General features: G+C 39.6%; 1 protein-coding gene across 1 annotated transcript in view; it reads right to left on the bottom strand.

Annotated features, from left to right (window-relative positions):
• The window catches only part of CARD14 (caspase recruitment domain family member 14), a 28,750-nt gene that overhangs the window by 3,099 nt on the left and 8,839 nt on the right, over window positions 1-16,812 (bottom strand). Inside the window, exons 7-16 of the mRNA XM_070934703.1 lie at window positions 16,463-16,588; window positions 15,427-15,570; window positions 13,817-14,011; window positions 13,543-13,652; window positions 10,786-10,877; window positions 9,873-9,918; window positions 7,071-7,260; window positions 1,591-1,717; window positions 303-540; window positions 123-186 (exon numbers count right to left, since the gene is read on the bottom strand). Coding sequence (XP_070790804.1) covers window positions 123-186; window positions 303-540; window positions 1,591-1,717; window positions 7,071-7,260; window positions 9,873-9,918; window positions 10,786-10,877; window positions 13,543-13,652; window positions 13,817-14,011; window positions 15,427-15,570; window positions 16,463-16,588 — 1,332 coding nt within the window. The remainder of the gene's footprint in view (window positions 1-122; window positions 187-302; window positions 541-1,590; window positions 1,718-7,070; window positions 7,261-9,872; window positions 9,919-10,785; window positions 10,878-13,542; window positions 13,653-13,816; window positions 14,012-15,426; window positions 15,571-16,462; window positions 16,589-16,812) is intronic.

Raw genomic sequence — 16,812 nt, 5'->3', positions numbered from 1 at the left:
TCCTCTTCCTTATGCCCATCTTGATCCAGCTTAGTAGAGATGCATTTTTGTAATTTAGTTTGCAGTCTGAATCAACTTGCAAATTTAATTTCCTAAAGCAGAGTGAAAGATTGTCTCATTACCTTCTGGGAGACCATGTTCTTTTGGGCCAATTCTTGAATGAGGGCAATGAGTTGCTGTTGTGCCCTATATCAAAGAAATGGGGACAGAAATGTATAAGGCAGAAGAAAGCAGATGTGCACCTCTGTATTAGATAGACAAGATTGTCCTCCCTTTGGACCTATTGAGATGATCATACTCACTGGAAGTAGTTGGGGATGGTACCAGCATCCATGTCTTTCATGGTATAAGGATTCACCTGGCAAGCACTCCATTGATTTTGGCCTTGATATACAGTGTCCGTGACATGCAGAATGTTATGGCATCCAACCAAAAGTTCCCCAGGATCTTGTTTCTCAAGGCATAGGTTGGATCGGATATAGAAGGAGTCACCAGATGTCACCAGCTTGGAGTTCAGGTCAGTCAATAGTTTCTTGTAACCTAGTAAGATGAAGTTTGTTGGAAACTGTGAATCAAAGTACAGCAAAAGCCCGAGTCAGGTGGGGCTGAGGATAAATATGTGAGAGCACAATTACTTCCCAAACAGATCCTTTGCATTTCATATTCATGTCCAGTGAGATACCAAAATCAGGGGAATACTATTTGATGCGCAATCACTCTATGTACAATTTAGAATTCACATTTAGGATTCAGGGATGGGGAACTGGAAATCCCAGGAATGTTCAGGAATTTCCAAAATCACATTATTCTGGGTTTTTTTCATAATATGTAACCAAAAGGCACTGTGCACACTCAAAGCCATTGAATTGTTACCAAAGCTGAGGACCTCTTAAATTGGCTCTGGTTACTCCCTGCATACACGGGATCTGTCAATGGCATCTGTTGTACCAACTTGGATGCTGGAAGCCCCAAGCAAAAGGTTTCTCACAACTTTGTTTATTAAGACCGATCAGAAAGCTACCCCACTTTCCAAAAGCCACAACCAGAATGGAAGAGGGCACCTTCTGGCTAGCATTGTCAGTGCTTATCCTGGGTAATACTATCTCTCATTTTCTTGATTCCTCAACTGATTTTCTTAGGATTTGGAAAAACATAAATGCTGGGAAGGTATTCCTGCATGGAAACACCAAGTTGATCCTCCTTCATACTAATTACAATGGAACACAATCCACTCCCCCATCTCAATTATGATTACATCTTTTACATTAACTTGAGTGGTATAGTACAGAAAAGTTTCTTCTTGTTTTCCAGTATGCAACTCTTAGGGGTACTCACAAATCTACTATTCGCCTTACTTCATTGTAGGATCCCACTAAGAGGGAGAAATACCTGATCACCAGCATTCTTGGATCATAAATTATGACTTTTACACTTTGAAGCTATCATGTACACCAGGGATAGATGATATGACTTGTCAACAAAGCCCAATTTCTATTAACTGTATGGCTTATCATGAGGTCTAATGGAAGTCATAGCAACCTTTAGAGAGACAGATGGTAGCCCATCTCCAAGGCAAGCAAATATCCTTACCTTCCATGTTGTGCTTCACAGACAAGCAACAAAATCCATTCACTTTTTCCAGGACCCAAAGAGCCTCCTCAAGAGTTGCATCTTCTAGGACAGCTTTGAAACCTGGTTCCATGACTCCATAATCCACCTATACATCCAAAGAACTTGAAATGTTGATCAAAGAGACACAGTTTGAAGAAATCAAAGAGTTGCAATCTAGCTCAGCTCAGAGACCGGAAAGAACTTTCCCATATTAATGATACTTTTACAGAAATAGTAACCGCTTGACAGTGAAGGGGGGTTTATAATGGAACTGGCAGCTGAACTATATAGCTTAGAGAAGAGTTTCAGTCATTTTATGGGACATATAGTGAGACATGGGATACAAAATTATGGGACATGATTCACTATTCAGTAAAATCTTATTCTGATAATTGTTCAACTACTGCCTTGAAATTAGATCAGTTTGGATGTATGAATAAATCTAAATCCTTCATAATTTGTGAGCGATTATATTAATTAAATATAAATACACACCCACACACCTACACAAATACATATGCTGTATATATACATACAAACACACACACACACACACACACACACACACACACATATAATCATAGTCATTTTGAATACATAGCAAAAAAAAGACTCTTGAGAATTAACAAGGTTGATACTATATGTACAAAGCTACTACAGCTAATCTTTCTGCCTTTTATTTTCCCCTAAACAACAACCCTGTGAGGTGAGTTGGGCTAAGAGAGAGTAACTGGCACAAAGCCACTCAGCCAGCTTTTCTGCCTAAGGGAGGCCTAGAATTCAGTTTCCTGGTTTCCAGGGCAGCACCTTCACCACTGCACCAAATTGGCTCTCTTCTAGCACATTCTAGTACATTCTGCCCAATCATTCCCATTTGATCCTCATATAAGCAAAAATAGCAAAGCAAAACTATGGATTTTTGCCTATGGTTTGCTTAGTATGATATCTGAACTGGGATTTGTGGCCTTTGTGCTCCTTGACTTAATAGGAAAGCAACAGTCAACCGTTACATTTCAGATATTAACCAGTGGAACAGCTTGCCTTCAGAAGTTGTGGGTACTTCATCACTGGAGGTTTTTAAGAAGAGACTGGACAGTCACCTGTCAGAAATGGTATAGGCTCTCCTGCTTGAGCAGGGGGCTGGACTAGAAGACCTCCAAGGTCCCTTCCAGCTCTATTCCTATTTGAGTACATTGAGATATAAAAACTAAACAAACTATGGGAGGTGATACCCTGGCTTGTTGAACCACTCACATGGTAGATAAAACTATGCAAAAGCAGTTAAGCAATAAGCTTCTGTAATAAACTGGCTTATTCTGGCTTACTTTATTTTCAAATAAATTAATTTGTTCCAAGCTAGTTGTAAAAAAAATTACCCTGAAGTATTCCGGGTGTTGTGCCACCCTGAACATTTCACTATCACTGCTCAGACTGGCTGAGTAAATTCTGAGCTTTTCAGACGCTGTGATTCTAGTTCAATGAATGCTAGCAAAGTTATCTTGTTTCAGAAATGGCCAGATTGGCAGGGGAATTCAGGGAACTAAAGTCTACGCAGCTGAAAGATATCCAGAAATGGAAAAGACTGACAAGACTTTCCAGTACAGAGATCATATTTTCCCAGCCCTAAAACTGCTAATGAATCGCTGGAGAACTACTAGGGAATTTTTATAGCAACCATGATCATTCTAGGTGCTAATGCTGCAGGCTTGCTGGAAGTACCTTCAGCACCACTTAGAATGCTTGACTTTTTCTATTTTGTTTTCTTTCTCAGGGACTGATGGCATGTCAGCCGATATAAAATCTTGAGCATTTCCTTTAAACGGGATAGGGACAGAGATGGCGTTAGAATGAGAAATGTTCTCCAGAGAGAAATATGTCATCTTTACACAAATACACACACTGTGGAGTTCCCCTACCCCCACCCCAGATGAGCAGCTTTTCTGTTTCCCTACACTTCTCGATCTAGTTAAAACACACTTGAGATTGTTCCTGGCTATTAGGGCGATTTGCACATCTTTTCAGCCAACCAAACACTGTGAGCACTGTCCCTGTCTGACTCAGAACAGAGCACAGAGAACTGCCACAATCAGTGTTTGTTAGCTGCCCTTTCAAATTGCCCCATTATTGGATGCCTTGTCCTTGCCTCCTTCGATTCCATTAAGTCAACAGCTTAAACAAATCCTTTCCCTTTTTTCTCAACCGGAAAATAAAATAATTACCATGCAACCTCTTCTAATTCCATGTTTCATGATGTATACTGCACTATTTTTTTTAATGAACGTTTATCCATTGTTTGGGGAAAATCCTAGAGGTAATTTGAAGGGAAGCAGCACAAACACAAGGAGATTGCAAAAATAACCAAACCTTTAAAAACCTTCAAAAGTTTATTATCGGTGACTATAGTGGCAAACTTACATTATTGTAAACCCCTGTAACCTGTAATGTTGTCTTATTAGCATTCTGCATTTGAACCAAGGTGGATAAGAATCGATGATTTTTTTAAAAAAAAATCAAAAACATCGGATTTTTTAAAAAATTAAATCGGATTTTTAAAATGTTTTATCAAATTTGTTTTAATAAAATGCTTTCGGCGTAAACATCTATCTAAAGATAGTTTTCTATTTAAGATACATTAATAATTTCGTTTATTCAGCATGAAGTGGAGCTTAGTACATAGCATGAGGCTGTATATTCTGCAATATTGGGACTGTCGGTGAGTCAATAGCAGGTCAGAGGAGGAGCTGCTGCAGGACAGAGATGACAGTTGCTCTTTAAAAATTATGATTTAAATTGAGTCCATTTAAATCAAGCCTTTTTACTAGTGATTTAAATTGTGATTTAAATGGGCTTGATTTAAATCAAATCCACCCTGATTTGAACCCCTTATCTTAACTTTGATAGAATCTATAAGGGAAGTCAGCAAGATGTGATGTGGGGTGAAAAAAATCCCCTCCAATGGGAGATCAGACTATTCCTTAAAGCACAAGGTAGCAACATGTTTAAGGTGACCAGATTTTAACATTGGTAAAGAGGGACATTGTGGGCGTGGCTTATTTTGTGGGCGTGGCTAGCTGGTCATGTGACTGGGTGGGCGTGGCTAGCTGGTCATGTGACCGGGTGGCCATGGCTATGTCTATAGGGTAAGGTGAACAGATTTTAACATTGGTAAGAAGGACACCATTGTGGGCGTGGCTTATTGTGTGGGCGTGGCTTGGAGGCCATGTGACTGGGTGGGCGTGGCTACCTGGTCATGTGACCGGGTGGCCATGGCTATGTGTATAGGGACTACTCAGAGGGCTGAAAAGTCATTTCTGACAGGTCCTCACACTTTTGACTGGTCCTCACACTTTTGACTGGTCCTCACATTTATGCCCGTGCAGCATTCTTAACAACCATGTCACTCATTTCACAACTGCTTCTCTTCAACAAGGTGACAAGATAGGGCAAAAATGTAAAATGTGAGGACAGTCGTAAGTTCGAGGACTGGTCAAAAGTGTGAGGACCAGTCAAAAATAACTTTTTCAGCCCTCCGAGTAGTCCATATGCACAAAAGGACTAACCAGAGGGCTGAAAAAAGTCATTTCTGACAGGTCCTCGCACTTTTGACTGGTCCTCACACTTATGACCATCCTCACATTTATGCCCGTGCAGCATTCTTAACAACCATGTCACTCATTTCACAACTGCTTCTCTTCAACATGGTGACAAGATAGGGCAAAAATGTAAAATGTGAGGACAGTCGTAAGTTCGAGGACTGGTCAAAAGTGTGAGGACCAGTCAAAAATAACTTTTTCAGCCCTCTGAGTAGTCCATATGCATTAAAGGATTACAGCAATAGAGAGGGATGAAGGAATGGAAATTAGAGTAGGAGTGAGGGTAAGAGAGGGAGGAAGAGAGGAGGAGAAGGAGAAAGAAAGAGGAAGTAGGGAGGAGAAAAAGAGGGTGGGGGGAAGAGAAAGTAAGAAGGAAAGAAAAGAGAGAGGTGGTAGGTTTGAGGAGAAAGATTGCTGTACAATAAAAAAGATGAAAGGGAAGAAAGCCAACCCCAAGCAAATATAAAGATATTAAGATAAAGAATGAATTGTTAAACTTTAAAGAATAAAAGAGAACAAATATGAATAAATAGCAATAATTAGAAACACACATACAAACATACAATGTATTTTCTTTGAACAGAATATTTGGCTGGTTCACAAATTTAAACAGCGTTTAGTCATTTCAATTAAATTTACAATTTCTATATTTCCTTTTTGCCATATTTATTCCTCATCTATTTTTTTAAAAAACCAATATTACCCTTCATCCTCATCTCTAATCTTAATCAAATTCAATTTTTCCCTTCTATTCTATATTATACCCCTTCCCATTGTCATCTATTTTTATATCCATCCTCACATTGTTTAATTATGTAATTATGTAATACAGTTGTTTAATACAAATTCAACATTTTAATATAAATCAATTAGTTATAAAACTATCTTTTTTGTATATTAATCAATATGAACATGAATATTCCAATTATTTCCATGCAATCCAATTTCTTACAAATCAATTAATTATATTTACCAATAATAATAAACCAAATAATTTCTCCCATATATTCCTCCGAACCACAACTTAACCATTTCTGCTTTCAACACAATATACAAGTAATAGTATCTCAATTATTACAATTCCCTAGTTAAATACAGCTTTTTTTCCTTTGTGTTTTAAAATCTTGAACTCTCCTCCTAAATTTCCCATTGTTTGCAGTTTTTCACCTACCTTTTTTGGGGAGGAAAAATAAAAATAAAAATAAATCTCTCTCTGCCTCATTTTGTCACGCTGCACCAAAGACCCTGGTTTCGTTTTCGTTTCTGAAGCTTAGCTAGGGGAAAAAAAAACTGCTTTACACTGATTGCCTGTAGGGCGGCCCTTTGAAGCCCCGGGCAAGAGTTTAAACAGTTTTTTTTTTCTTCTAGCCATCAGCTGGGGCTCAAGAAAAATCGGGACTTTTTTGAAACGCCGCGGGACGCGGGACAAATTGCTCAAAAGCGGGACTGTCCCGCCAAAAGCGGGACGTCTGGTCACCTTAAACATGTTGAAATTTAAACTGTTGAAACTGCACTAATGACACGATACTCCCAAACTGCAAAGCCCAGCTCAGGTGTGGTCATGCTGCTCTAGTACCATCATTGCATTATTTGGTAGAGCCCACTGTCCTTTAGAGAAGGGGGTCCCCAACCCCCAGTCTGGGAATCAGCACTGGACTTTGTCATGCCAGAAACTGGGCCATACAAACAAGCAAAGCCCCATTCGCAGGATGCAGGCAGCATACAAAACCACGCCCCCTCTGGCCTACGGAAAAACCTCTCTCCACGGAACCGGTCCCTGGTACCCCAAAGGTTGGGGGCTGCTGCTTTAGAGATTTTGCAGGATGGTAGAACACGACATACAACGAAGATGTAGGAATGTCTTACCAGCACAATCTGCTGGCCTGGTGACAAAGACATCTCATCAGCAATGGATCCAGGAGTGACTCGATGAATGAAGATGCCAGTCTGGTTGCCCCCAATGATGCTGATGTGCTCCAACAAAGCATTGGCTTGGAAGGCAATAGTTGTGATACGGCTTGGGAAGCGCTGTGCAAGTCGGCGGCGCATGGGTACACTAAGAAGAGGACAAAGCAGACAGGATAAAGTCCATATAGGTTCTGGCTCCTCCCACTAATGCATCTCTCCAACTTTAGACTGGCTTCTATGCTGGTCTTACCTGAGCAGAAACACTTATCTGTGGCTATTCAATGTGAAGATTAAAACAAATTTAGATCAAGGAAAGCCGTTATGGGCTTGAAATGTCTATCATCAGATATTATAAATCAGTGGTAGGGAATATTTTAGGATTGATGTATATATTTGAATTTTTATAATATGTTATGAATATTTCCATGAAATGGCTATAATAGTTGCCTATAATAAAATAGTATGTATGGCCAATTACAAATATCTGTTTACCTATGACAAAGCGGTAGATGGTTACTCCCTACTGTGTGTAGGCTCTGTCACTCCAGTTTACTCTTGCTATTTTATTCTTGTCTTTTTTGTTGGGCTGTTTGCAGCATTTGTCTTTTTTATTTTTATTTTTTTAGAATGCTGAAAGGGCCAGAGACAATATTTAAACTAAAAGTAGTGCTTCACTCTATTCTGCAGGATGTCGTCTTCCTATTAAAAATATTTGAATAGCTTTTAAAAATATGGGGCAGAGGAAGAAAACTAAGCAGGTGCTTTGGCCACTGTAAATATAAAACGTGTAATATTTTCCTGCCATCTAGTGGCTACCAGATTTTGCTGCCCACTCTAGTTTTAAGTAATGTCACAGTGCCTTGGCAGTTGTTCTACATAAACCAAGAAAATAACACACCTCTAATTTCTACTTGGACATGAAAAACAGTGGTGGGTTGCTACTGGTTCGCCCCGGATTGGGCAAACCAATAGTGGTGTCAGCGGAAGGCTCCGTCCACCCGCCTGGATGTATCTGTGCATGTGCAGAAGCTTCTGCACATGTGCAGAAGCAGTGTGCGCATGCGCGAGCGTGCACACGCCCACAAGCAAACCAGTAGCAGCCAAAATTGAAACCCACTACTGATGAACAGGCAACAGTCAAGAGAGCAGTGCAATGGCCTGCAGGCATGCTTTTATTTAAACCAGGCTTATTCATTTGCAGAAAATAGCCACAATGGAAAAGGGTATGTCGGAGACTTGAAATAAAAGACCATCTCTTTGCCACACATTAATAAACATAAAAGGACACCAATGGAGGCACCAATAGTGCCTCCAAGGATCAGAGGAAATAACCAGAATACAAAGTCATTTCTAAGGTCTCACATTTTACCCCTTAAAGAGACCTTCTGTGAGCATATGTAGGTGATCCTTAACTTACAACCAAAATTGAGTCCAAAATTTCTGTTGCTAAGCAAGACAGTTGTTAAGTGAATTTTGTCCCATTTTACAATCTTTCTTGTTTCTTTCGTGAGGCCACAGTTGTTAAATGAATCACTGCAGTTGTTAAGTTAGTAACATGGTTGTTAAGTGAATCTGGCTTCCCCACTGACTGACTTTGCTTGTTGGAAGGTCGCAAAAAGTGATCACATGACCCTGGGACACTGCAACCATCATAAACACATACCAGTTGCCAAGTATCTAAATTTTGATCACGTGACCACAGGGATGCTATAACCATTGTAAGTGTGAAAAATGGTCCTAAGTCACTTTTTTTCAGTGCATTGAAATGGTCGCTAAATGAATGGTTGTAAATTGAGGATTACCTGTACTAGTGGTAGGTTGCCCCCGGTTCGCAAGAACCAGTAATAAAACCAGTGGGAAGCTCTCCCACCAACCTGGATGTCATCATAGGCAATCTGTGCATGTGCAAAAGCTTGGTGCGCGCACGTGCGAGCGAAGCAAGCGCACATGCACGATCCCATTGTGAACCGGTAGTAAAGGCAAGAAGAACCCACCCTTGACCTGTACATATGTATATAGACCCATAATTCTGAATTACTCTTAAATACAAGTAATTATGCCCATATATTTTTTTTTGCCTGAATAAAAGTTTATTTTATACCTTTCTCTAATATTTGCCTTCTGTAGATTCCTTAGCTAACAATCACAGTTTGTCTTTGAGTTACTCCTCTCACACTGATGGGTGTGATAGTTGTCAAAACAGTGACAGATACAGATTGCCTCCCTTCACTTTTTTTTTTTTTTTTTAAAAGCAAGCTTCTGGCTTCCTATATGAAAAAAACCTTGGGACACAATTTTTGCCTCTCTGAATTGCCTATATATTGATGTCTCATTTGAAAGTACTGTAAGATACTTGTTGGGATCTTTGTGTTGTGTCTTCCAGTCAATTCTAGTCATCAAAGCTCTGAGATTCTTGATTCTTTCCTGTCTAGATTGCCAAGTGGGAAGTTTGGCAGCTAAAACCTTCTTTCCATTATTTATTTATTTATTTATTTTTATTTATTAAATTTATTGACCACCTGACTTACTATAGAGTAGCTCTGGGTGGCTTACAATATTAAAAAAAGATAAAACTATATCCTTTTATTACCAATATTACCAATATCCTTTTATTTACAATATTAAATGGATAAAATTATACAAAACATATACACAGATACTATAAAAATCTAACTATAAATTATTTCGCTTCATATTCCTTGTCTTTGGATACCATAAAGCATTATAAAATAAAACCACTTCGCTGGGGACTGTATTTACCTCTCAGAGATGCAAGGGTCTACGTGGAGCCATAGGGAAGAGCCATCTGTAAGAAAGATACATTCAAACACATGAGACCAAAGCAATCAGTGGTTGGTTTCTAGTCCAGGCCTCCCTGAAATCAAGCAAAATTGCCTTTATGGCTAGTAAATAATCTTCAACACATTCTCATTGTATTTTCCCTGCCTTGTTACGATATGAATTCCCAATTTTTTTCTCCTTAAGGAGGAAAAACAAGGGGAGGAAAATTGAACATGGTTTTCAAGAGCAAAAGTGGAAATAAGTTTTCCATATTGTAGGGGGTTATAGTAGGAGAAAAAGGGAAGCAATAGGATTTCCAGGATTTCCCAAATTTTGGCCAACCTGGCTAAGTATCCAGAAGTCCAAAAGCCCTGGAAAGAACCAGACTGATTTGTACCTTCCCTTCTTTTTTCCTCTTTAATCAAAATTTAAATTTCAACAATATCTTTAAAACTAATTTAATGCCTTGCTGTTATTTATGTTATGGATTTGCCTTAACATTATGTGGGCTTTAGCAAATAGATCTTTCCAAATGGCACTGCTAGAATAATTATTGGACTAAAAAAACAAAGCAGGTTTACAAATACATTAATGAGGGAATGTTTTCCTTCCTCTTCCACAGGCTAGAAAATACAAGGAAAATGTTGAATATTCAATAAAGGAGTAAAGCCGAAGAAATAGGCTTCACTCAGGTCCGCCGTCTAGGCGGGAAAAACAGTTTAAGCCGATTGGCTAAGACGTCTGACAGCTCCGTATAAAAGGGCAAGCTGTCAGACAAGCAGTTGCTGGGTTATTGCTTGTTCTAATAAAGAGTTGAAGCCGAAGATCTGCCTCTGTCTCTTCAATCACCCACTATACAACAGAAAATGTTTCCCCTGGGGGAAACTCTTACCATCTCTCCCCATGTCATATTCAAAAGAGGGATCCCTCCCTTTCTCTTCAGCTGAGGTGACAGAAAATTCCTCGTCCAGGAACTCCTGAGAACTGTTTCAAGAAGAGACATAAAAGAGAAAGAAACTACAACTTGTGAATGGAAAAAATAAAAGCTCCCAGAGTTTTCCCATTCCTTTTGGAGGCTGCAAGGCCAGTCAAGAGCATTTTCTGAAGTTATTTCCAGAATGAAGACCTGGTGTGACTCGGAGCTGCCTTAGATGGACATTTTATTCTGAGAGTTACCTGGGCCTGGGGCAGAACCTTTTTTTTTTTTTTAATTTGATTTATATGCCGCCCTTCTCCAGAGACTCAGGGCGGCTTACAATGCGTTAAGCAATAGCCTTCACACTTTTGTATATTTATACAAAGTCAGCTTATTGCCCCCACAAACTGGGTCCTCATTTCACCTACCTTAGAAAGGATGGAAGGCTGAGTCAACCTTGAGCCTTGGAGAGATTCGAACCAGCAGTAAACTGCAGGCAGCTGTGTTAATAACAGGGTGCGTAGACCACTGTACTATCAAGGCTCTTATTTGACAATCTATTGTACAAGTAGTCCTCAACTTACAACCATTCGTTTAATGACTGTTTGAAGTTACAATGGCATTAAAAAAAAGTGACTTATGAACGTTTTTCACACCATTACAGCATCCCCATGGTCACATGATCAAAATTCAGCTGCTTGGCAACTGGCATGTATTTGTGACAGTTGTAGTGTCCCAGGGTCATGTGATAACTTTTTACAACCCTCTGACCAGTAAAGTCAATAGGGAAACCAGGTTCACTTAACAACCATGTTATTAACTTAAAACTGAAGTGATTCATTTAACAACTGTGGCAAGAAAGGTCATAAAATGGTGCAAAATTCACTTAACAACTGTCTTGCTTAGCCACAGAAAATTGGGAGTCATTTATGGTCGTAAATTGAGGATTACCTATATCGAATACTTCAGAAGTATGGGCCAGGGCACTTGCTCTCTTTTCCCCTTTTTCAAGTTCTTAGCAAACCATTGTCTTTCAAAATGTTTAATTGAAAGTGAAATTCACCATAGCTAAATGACTGACACTCCTCTAAATCAGGTAGAATGATGGGAAAGACATTCAAGTCCTTTGAGCTGTGTCTTTCCTTCCAACCATACCCTATCTCAATTACTTATAGAAAAATGATGAATCTGTTTTTTCATTATTATTATTTTATATGTGTCTGAATTTGTTTTACTTGTATTTCATTTTTGTAATTATTGGACATTTGTTTATGAAACATGTAACACCATACATGATTGGATTGTATTTTTTAAAAAATGAATGAATATGTCAAGATTTATTTCTCTTTTGTGTGGGGGTGGGGGGTGGGGTGGAGGGAGGTGACACTCCAGCAGAGTCAAGTTAGGCATTTTCTGAATTTTTGAAATGTCAAGACCAAGAGATTTTCCTCATTGATCTAGTTCAAAGGATAAAGGGTGCGGTTTGGCCTCTTGAGACTTATTTTAAAGTTCAAAAGATCAGCATAGCTATTTCAGATATGAGCCAGGGGAAATCTTAATCAAATCTCTGTATTATTTATTTGATTGAAAATATAATTTGACATATATTATTTTATGTTACGTGTTATTTTGTATTATATAAATAAAAGCTTTAGAAATGCAACAGACTGACAAAGAATTGTTACTATTTAGATTGTTTGTAAAAAATAGCAATTCAATTTGCATGATTACTTTCAACATTCTCTTATTTCCTCTGTGCCAAAAATGGGCATCCTAAATTTTAAGTGTTGCATGCAGCTTCCAAACAGTATTTGGGAGCATCCACCTCTCACAAACCTTTTCCATTACATTGCAGTGAAATGGGCTGTTAAGAAACATAGCATCACTGTATGCAGCTTTAGGATATTTTTAACTTGTTAAACCCTTCCAAGATGAGGGAAAATAGCAATGGCAATAGCACTTAGACTTATATACTACTCCACAGTGCTTTACAGCACTCTCTGCAAGGTTTACAGAGTCAGCATATTGCCCCCAACAATCTGGGTCCTCATTTTACTGATCTCAGAAGGATGGAAGGCTGAGTTAACCTTGAGCCGGTCAGGATTGAACTCCTAGCTGTGGGCAGAGTTAGCTTGCAATGCTGCATTCTAACCACTGCGCCACCACGGCAGTAGTGGGTTGCAAAACCCATTGCTACCAATTTGCTCGTGCACACGCTTGCGCACACACACGCTTCTGCACATGCACAGAAGCATCCAGCGCAGGTGGGCGGAGCCTCCCGCTACTGCCGCTACCGGTTCACCAATCCAGGTAGAACCCACCACTGCACCATGGCTCCTCCAGAAACAAAACTGGAAATCATAGCCCCACACAGGGTATTCATCATGCACAAGTACAAGGTTACCCACCTTGTTCTTAACCTGTCATAAATAACACTTAATAGAATAACAGAGTTGGAAGGGACCTAAGAGGTCTTTCTATTAGAACAGGTCCATTTAACTCTAGTGGAACTAAACACCTGCATGATTGGAGACTAGATTTTATTTTACTGAATCCAATGGAACATGAAAACCTTAAAGGAGTCAGTTTTTACCTCTCAGCATTGTGTGAGACACTTTGTGTGAAACACTTGCTCCCAGCACTTGAAAAAACCTAGAAGTGTTCTTTGTCACATCTGCAAATTCAGTCTAGCACAAAATATGAGATATCTCCACAAAACCCCGAAATAGTTACCTCCAAGAAAGCGAGCTGTCTTGCATGGCTCTTCTCTGTAGAGAAAGTTTACAAGGTGGGATTGGGCTGCACGATCGGAAACTGTCCATTTGATCATGACTTGACCAAGACTACGAAATAAAAGGACAGTCAGGTCATAAGTATCCTCCAGTGTGACTGAACTCAAATTTCCCCATTCAGAGCTATTCCCAGGTTTTCTTGTAAAGCTTTGCCTAGCAGACCTTTGGTCAACTTCATGAGCAGGCCTATTCCATATCTCACCATCCCTCCTTACCCAAGATCTTGAACTTAAAGAAGATACAAAGGTGTGAGATGGGTGGAGGATTGAAATGCACACCTCTGATATGCTGATCAAGCTGTCCTGACTGTCCTCCCGAGGACAGATGGCATGCATTCGTACTAGGGGCTGCTTTTTCTTTGGACAATGGTCCTTGGATTCAGTGATGGGAGGGCCACTTCTTGGTACCTGCTAAGGAAATAGAAAGTGTCCCCTCAGGAAAATATCTTGGTTTACAAGACAGAGAAGAATCTGTGGGGTTTATATGCCAAACCACTATCTTTCATATGCCATGACTGCCAACAGATGACCCATAGATACTGGCTTTCACTTCTCACAATTGTTGAGATCAACTGAGGATTTCACGTAATGCTTTTTTTTTTTTTTGTAAAATAAACTGCTGTAGATTAAGTCAACAGCCTTAGCTGTATCCTTGCTACATGAAGTATTTACTGCTAATAATAAGGATAGTATCAGTTCTAACACATATTGGGCAGTATATCATAAAAATATATAATCTAGTTCAAATGTTGCAAGTCAGTATACTTTGCAAATCACCTAGGAGATACAAACAGTGCATTAATATCCCGTCTGATAAAAGTGTAATTCAGTGAGTCACACAAAGATAGAAAGAGTGGAGATGGGAATGACCTTAGGAGATAGGAGGAAGAGCTGCAGGTAAGACAACCATCATACAAAAGATATATTTCCGCCCACAGAAGCAAAAAGGACCCTCCCTAGTTTCCTGGGAAGTAAAAGAGGGGAGAAATACTTTCAGATTTGCAAGATTCTGTTAGTGTGATCTAGCAATAAAGGCAATGTTAGTATCTATAGTTTGTGGTCCTTGTCTTGAAAGAAATGGCTACTTAAAAAGGAATCAGATCAGTGATGGGTTGCCCCCAGTTTGGACCAGTTCTTAAGAACTGGTAGTAAAACCGGCGGGAGGCCCCGCCTACCACCCTGGATGTCGTCATCAGCGATCTGCACATGCGCAGAAGCTTCTGCGCATGCACGAGCAAAGCGAGCATGCACGGTCCTGTTGTGAACCGGTAGTAAAGGTAAGTAGAACCCACCCCTGAATCAGATGGGAAAATTGAGAACACAAAATAAAATTCTATTTATTGTGTAATAACTGCATTTTGGATTTTATGAAGCAGGCTTTCAAATATTAGGAGGCATTTTGGGGAAGCACAGATTTATCCCTTTTTCTCCTAAGCCCAGCCCAGTGGTGAACTTCTACCGATTCGCACCAATTCAGGCAAACCAGTGATAAAAACTACCGGTTCAGGCGAACCAGTAGTAAAAAAAAAGCTATCGGTTTCTCCGAACTGGTATTTCCAACGATCACCTGTGCCGCGTGATTTAAAATCGCGCGGCACAGCTGTTTCCCCCCCTCGCTGTTCTACTTACCTTCCCAAGCCTCCTTTTTCTGTGTGAAGCGCGCATTTGGTGTGTACTGTGCATGCATGCACACGCAGCGTGCATTTGGTGCACACTACACATGCGCTTGCAGTGCATGCTTGGTGCACACCACGCATGTGCAACCAGCAAACCAGTGGCAAACCAATTCAGATTTCACCACTGGCCCAACCACGATCATAACTTACAGTAAGCACTGAATCTCCCATGCTGGCTTTTTTCCTGACTTCACAAATTTCGTTTGTGAGCTCAAAGACTTTACGGCGAAGAGAATCTTTATCCAGGAGGCTTTGGGAAATTTCCAACTGAGCAGTGTCCCTGGCATTGTAGGCCTACAGGAATTAAATAGAGACCACTACATATGAAGGTTTTGAGATTTTAGAAAAATGACAGAAATAAGCTATATAGGCAACGTGAAGCACATTTCATGTAGTAATTAAAATGGCTTTAGTAATTAAGGTAGGAATGGTGAGAATCAATCCAAAGAAAGGGACATACTATAGAACTATAGTAACCAATAATACTGTAGTAATTTTAAAAACACAGGTAGTCCTCGACTTACAACAGTTCATTTAGTGATCGTCTTAAAGTTACAACAGCACTGACAAAAGTGACTTATGAACACTTTTCACACTTCATGACCATTGCAGCATCCTCCCATAGTCACAAGATCAAAATTCAGATGCTTGACAACTGTTTCATGTTTATGACGGTTGCAGTGTTCTGGGGTCTTGTGATCACCTTTTGCAACCTTCTGACAAGCAAAGTCAATGGGAAAATCAGATTCCCTTAACGACCATCTTACTAACTTAACAACTACAGTGATCCACTTAACAACTGTGGCAAGAATGGTCACAAAATGGGACAAAATTCACTTAATAGATGTCTCACTTAGCAACAGAACTTTTGGGCTCAATTGTGGTCGTTAAGTCGAGGACTACCTGCAATGGCTGTAGCATTGAACATAGTGAACCACTGGAAAGCTGCATGAAGCCTAGTTTGCAAAGTACAAAATTAAATAAAAATCTCTTTTAGGGGTTCCGAGGTACTGAATTCTACCAGTGGACTTTACATGACTCAAAGTATTTAAGTTGGCAGTTCAATCTGCAAGGTTCAATCATGTTAAGATCTCTGCCAGCAAGACAGTCTCTCTCATCTTTTGACAACCTTTTTGTCACTTGGATTGAAAAGCTCTCATTCCATGCTAATCACATTTTCTAATACCTGATCTCTTTCTTTCTGTAGATCAGCTATTTGAGCCTGAAGGGCACTGATTTGCTCCTTGTAGATCTCACAGTCCACCTTCATCTTTTGACATTCAATCAAGGTATTTTCCTTTTCTTCCCAACACTGCACAAAAACACAAATACAGCAAGATGAAAGTATATAGTCTTGGTATCATATATATTTTTTTTCCTATTTAGGGCCCATTGCTCTTATTACATGTAATATTGGCAAATCTTACAAAAGCAGTAGTCTAATGTGGCCTAAATTCTCTTTAACCTCCTATTACAAACTGATGTCTCAGAACCAAGATGAAAACTTTATATAATTTGTATATGAAGAGTCATCTT

The sequence above is a fragment of the Pituophis catenifer genome, unplaced genomic scaffold (genome assembly GCF_029215685.1).
Source record: "Pituophis catenifer annectens isolate HBS135680 unplaced genomic scaffold, rPitCat1.0.hap2 SCAF_2, whole genome shotgun sequence".
Classification (NCBI taxonomy): Eukaryota; Metazoa; Chordata; class Lepidosauria; order Squamata; family Colubridae; genus Pituophis; species Pituophis catenifer.
Note: the sequence above shows the minus strand (reverse complement) of the source record. Positions and strands in the feature narration are given on the sequence as shown.